The sequence below is a fragment of the Panicum hallii genome, chromosome 2 (genome assembly GCF_002211085.1).
Source record: "Panicum hallii strain FIL2 chromosome 2, PHallii_v3.1, whole genome shotgun sequence".
Taxonomy (NCBI): Eukaryota; Viridiplantae; Streptophyta; class Magnoliopsida; order Poales; family Poaceae; genus Panicum; species Panicum hallii.
Window position 1 is genome coordinate 2,584,757 of NC_038043.1, and position 4,938 is coordinate 2,589,694.

At 48.8% G+C, this 4,938-nt stretch overlaps 2 protein-coding genes across 4 annotated transcripts; both read left to right on the top strand.

The window, feature by feature from the left end:
• The first annotated feature begins 427 nt into the window (after nt 1-427).
• LOC112883443 (stellacyanin-like) lies at nt 428-1,113 on the top strand. The gene is made up of 2 exons (XM_025948743.1): nt 428-631; nt 721-1,113. Exons 1-2 carry the CDS (start codon nt 469-471, stop codon nt 1,044-1,046), a joined length of 489 nt encoding a protein of 162 aa, XP_025804528.1. The 5' UTR covers nt 428-468; the 3' UTR covers nt 1,047-1,113.
• A 756-nt stretch (nt 1,114-1,869) lies between these two features.
• LOC112883442 (small nuclear ribonucleoprotein-associated proteins B and B'-like) lies at nt 1,870-4,583 on the top strand. Of its 3 annotated transcripts, none has more exons than XM_025948742.1 (2): nt 1,870-2,793; nt 3,258-3,281. In XM_025948742.1, exon 1 carries the CDS (start codon nt 1,986-1,988, stop codon nt 2,781-2,783), a length of 798 nt encoding a protein of 265 aa, XP_025804527.1. In that variant the 5' UTR covers nt 1,870-1,985; the 3' UTR covers nt 2,784-2,793; nt 3,258-3,281. The 3 variants fall into 3 exon arrangements, with proteins under 3 accessions (XP_025804527.1, XP_025804526.1, XP_025804525.1); XM_025948741.1 differs by lacking the exon at nt 3,258-3,281 and adding an exon at nt 3,207-3,231; XM_025948740.1 differs by lacking the exon at nt 3,258-3,281 and adding an exon at nt 4,488-4,583 and having other exon boundaries at nt 1,871-2,793.
• Nucleotides 4,584-4,938: the final 355 nt, after the last annotated feature.

A 4,938-nucleotide genomic window follows, 5' to 3' on the forward strand; every position in this document is an offset into this window, starting at 1 on the left:
AGTAATTTGGTACCTTTGCCCTGCAGCTAGCTAGCTGCGTTGTTTACTGCGGTTCTAGGCATCATCGATCGTACTTTGCCAAATATCGGAAACTCCCATGAGCGCCATCATTACCACGAAATTTCATGATAATTAAGCTGATGGATCCTATGCAGGTCGACCGAGAGGACAGCGACGTCGGAGACCGATAAACTAGCAGAGATGGGAGACCGATCGATGCATCCGAGGTTAATCTAACCGCCATGGATTGTGCTCTGTGCGATGCCACGCATGGATATTCCTCTCCAAACATCAGCTGATGATAACAAAGCGCCGAAGCATCTTTCGACAATTGTTAATTAATTACCATTACCACGCGGTAATTTACTTGACAAAAATCACAAAATGGCCCTTGCCTTGCTCGACGGCGTATAAAACTTTGTGGCCCATCATCAGCCGCTCAGGGTTGGAGTTCTTTGATTTGGTGCAATGGCTTCCAAGAGTCTGCTGATCGTCGCCGTCGCTGTCCTATTTGCGGCGGCGCCGGCGCTCGCCGCCGACCTCGTGGTCGGGGACGACAAGGGCTGGGACCTCGAAGTCGACTACGACGAGTGGGTCGACGGCAACCAGTTCATCGTCGGCGACAGGCTGGGTACGTGCACAATTAACCAGCGTTAATCAGCGATGGAGTTAATTCAAGTAGCTTCTCTTCTCTCTATCCTGTGTCCCGCGCCCGTGCAGTGTTCAAGTACACCAAGGGCAACCACTCGGTGGTGGAGGCGACGGCGGCGGGCTTCGCGGCGTGCAGCGACGCCAACAGCCTCGCGACGTGGAGCTCCGGCGACGACCGGGTCCCCCTCAGCGGGTCGGGGCAGCGGTGGTTCTTCAGCGGGGTGGGCAAGGACTGCGGCCAGGGCATGAGGTTCAACGTCACCGTACTCCCGGTCGTCAAGCTCTCCCCCTCCGCGTCGCCGCCGCCGCCGCCGCCGTCGAGCGCTCCTAGCGGCGGTCGCGTGGCGCCGGCGCTCGCCGCCGCCGCGGTGGCAGCGGCCGCGCTCCTGTTCTAGGCATCGCGTTCGCCCGGGTTACGGATGACGAACCGCTCGAAATGTATGCGCCCTGGTTTTTGTGATTTGACGGATTCTTCGGATTTGCTGAGGAAAATAGATGTTTTAAACGGATTTGCTCGATTTTGTTGAGAGTGGAAGTATAATTACATGTTCTAATGGATCGCTATAAAGTATGAAAAAAAATTATAACGTTTCAAACATCAACACAGTTCACAGATCAGAACTTTGATGGGTATATTTGTGAACCTTAGAAAATAAACAGCTTTTCGAGGAAACAAATCACACCATGCTGAACAAACATTTGGATTGAGACCCCCAAAGGCCTGGCTAAACGTTGGCCATGGCCAACGCCAATGTAGGGGCAGTGCCAAATTTTTGCCTAAAGTACAGTGATTGATTCACTGCCAAGCCAAATATAGAGAGTGTCAAAGGAAAAAGTATAACATCTGAGGTCCACTTGTTATTATTTCCTATCTTCAAAATATAAGCAAAATTGGTCAATTAGTCGATTGCAAGGATTCATTCGAATGCATGGTTTTCAAAATTAAAGATCGTGACCGTTTAATTGTTTTGTAAATTCAAAAACAAAACACTGATTGCAATTAACCAGCTTGTGACACAGAAGTTAAGGATCATGGACCAGGCAAACAAAACATACACTTATATAGTGGTATATATACTTGAGAAATTGACTGAAGCCAAGAAGGCCTAGGCACACCTTTCAATTTTCACCCCATGGGCCCAAAACTAACCGACATTACAATAGGCCCACCAGCCCACGACAACGCACCGATTCTGCGAGACCAACTCAAACGGACAAACCCCTCGAAAACCCTCTCATATTCATCCGCGCCGCCGCCGCCTCCGCCTCCACCCCCTCCTCGCCGAAACCCTAACCCTACTCGCCGCGGCCGCCCTCCCCCCGGCGACGCCGCCATGTCGAACCCGAAAGGCTCCAAGATGCTCCAGTTCGTCAACTACCGCATGCGGGTGACGATCCAGGACGGCCGCCAGCTCGTGGGCAAGTTCATGGCGTTCGACCGCCACATGAACCTCGTCCTCGGCGACTGCGAGGAGTTCCGCCGCCTCCCGCCCTCCAAGTCCTCCAAGACCACCGGCGACCGCGAGGAGCGCCGCACGCTCGGTCTCCTCCTCCTCCGCGGCGAGGAGGTCGTCTCCATGACCGTCGAGGGACCGCCACCGCCCGACGAGTCGCGCGCCAAGGCCGCCGCAGCCGGGGGAGCCCTCGCCGGCCCGGGTGTCGGCCGCGCCGCTGGGCGCGGTGTTCCCACTGGCCCGCTCCTACAGGCCGCTCCGGGCCTCGCCGGCCCTGTTCGGGGCGTGGGTGGACCCGCCCCCGGCATGATGCAGCCCCAGATCTCGCGGCCGCCGATGCCCAACCTGTCGGCGCCGCCGGTGGCGTACCCGCAGGTTGTGCGCCCGCCGCAGGGGATGCCTCCTCCGCCTATGCGGCCTGGAATGCCGCCGCAGATGCAGATGCAGTTCCAACGTCCGCCTGGGGCGCCGCCTGCTCCATTCCCTGGGGCACCACCACAACAGTTCATGAGGGGACCCCCGCCGATGGGGCCGCCACAGATCAGGCCCGGGATGCCGGGTCCTCCACCTCCCGGAATGAGGCCTGGGATGCCTCCGCCGCCGTTCGGACAGCCGAGGCCAGGGATGCCGCCCCCGCCACCTGGCCCGCAGCAGCCTGGACAGAACCCACCGCAGTAGCCTCTTACCTGTAAGTTATTCTTGCATCCATAGTTGTTTAGGGTTGATTTTTTCCCTTGATTTGGTGCCATGGCTATATGTGTTTGTTGGTATTGTTAGATGCATGGTTTGATGCGTAGTTAATTACTGTTTGTTTTGGTTAATAACTACACTTCCGTGTTTGTTGGTATTGTTAGATGCATGGTTCTAACCTGTGGCAGTTTGGTGTGTGTGTGTGTTGGAGATTGATACATTGATACTTATAGCAATCATACATTTTATGCCCTCAAATATATGCACCAGTAAACATCATGTCCTGCTCACTAGCAAATAGCACCTAATTTAGCAGCAATAACTGGCCGATGCAATTCATCTGTTACCTTGTGCTGCAAACTGTAACTCTGACCTAAGAACCATTCTTGTTACTATGCTACAATTTGCAAGGGCACTGCCATTATGATCACATGGAAGCAATTTTCGTTTGTCCACTTACAGGATAATTGAATTTGCTTGCTGCTCTCATACCACTGTACATATAAACCCCTTTTGTTTTATAACTTCTGATTTGAATTTCAATATAAAGGTGCAGTTTGCAAATTCTACTTCGAAATTTTATTGCTTGATGCTGATATTCTACTAAATTAGTGTATGCTGGTTGTTTTAGTTTTTGCTCCTAGATAACTTTTTATTTACATTTGTAATGTTTGGAGGAACAACATGGAAAGAAAGAGTATAGATGTTATTGTGGATTCATAAAGGTGCTCTATTTCTGCCTTTTGTTTCTGGGCAGGGTGTAACGTGCATTTTCATGGAAAAGTATGAGGAACTTTTGGTATCATGCGTGTGGTTGAACAAGAATTATGTGGATTACTAATATAATTAACTATGCTATGAAACGATGCTAGGTCGTTGGGGATACTTTTTCAGATATATTTGATTTGAATGAACCTGAGCAAAGGTGTCTATTCTTCTGGCATAGTAGCTTATCTTGCATTTCAGCAATAGCCTTCATCACTAAAGCTACTTTGGAATATTAGTAGATCCTTATGTGATCACTAGTTAGCATGTTAGGATGTAGGTCAGCTCTTTGATTTAGTCTGTCAGTTCTCCAACGCATAGAAATCTAATGTTAGTCTGCATATGCATTTATTACCCACCTTGTTTATTATCACAGTGCTGAGCCATTTTAGTATTTGAATATACAGTTTCTTATTAGTAATTCCTATGCATTATGGATAACTGACAGGTGCCCATGTCTATTGTAACCTTGTCAATCTCTCCTTAATATGCGCAGCTGTCACGTTTATCTATGCTGCTATATCTTCTGTCCAATTGCAGTTCATTATCCATAAACATAAGTAACTGTAGATGGATCACATGACTATCCACATGATATAATTTGTAGGGATGTTTTAAACCTTCAAGGCCTGTGTGGATATGGTGTACTGCGGTCCAAATATCCCCATGATATGGTTTATGTTTTAGTCTGGTTGTTTTCTTGTAGGTAAACAGCGTCCGGCTGCATTTTTTGGTTGCTTGATACCCGAACTAAACAACAATGCTACTCGACTTGAATCTGAGATGATTGAGATTGAATCCATGTCATGCTTGATATTCTTAGTTCGTTTGCATCATCTGTTTATTTTGCAAGATATAGTAAGATCGTTGCTTTTCTTTTGCACACAGTATAATATTTTGTGGTGACTTTGTGAATCTTCTCCCCAGGGGTAAGCTTCTTGGAGACGCACTATGGAAGATTTTTCCTATCGTGAGAAAAGATCTTAATTGCACCTATGGAAGACCGTGGAATTCCACAAATGCTTCACCATTATGTCTCATATCCAGCAGTAGTTTCGTTTCAGTATTGTGAGAGAAGAGAACCTTGTCAGTGTGTACCAATCATCCTTTGATGTGACTTGTGAGGGGGGACTTTTGTTCTGATGCAATGTACGTAAAGAGGCCAGGGCCTGTTTTAACTGTTTGGATGTTAAGTTAGGAAATATGAATAGCTTGTTTCATCATGTCTGACTGAAGTCTGGACCCCTTGGTACCGGATGTGCGTGTACTGCACTCATCTTGTTGTTTCGTTATTTCGGCGACCTTGTCTAGGATAGTTGACTTGAGCTTCTCAGTTGATTCAAGTTGCATAGGCCATTGTTTCTCTCGAAGCGGCATA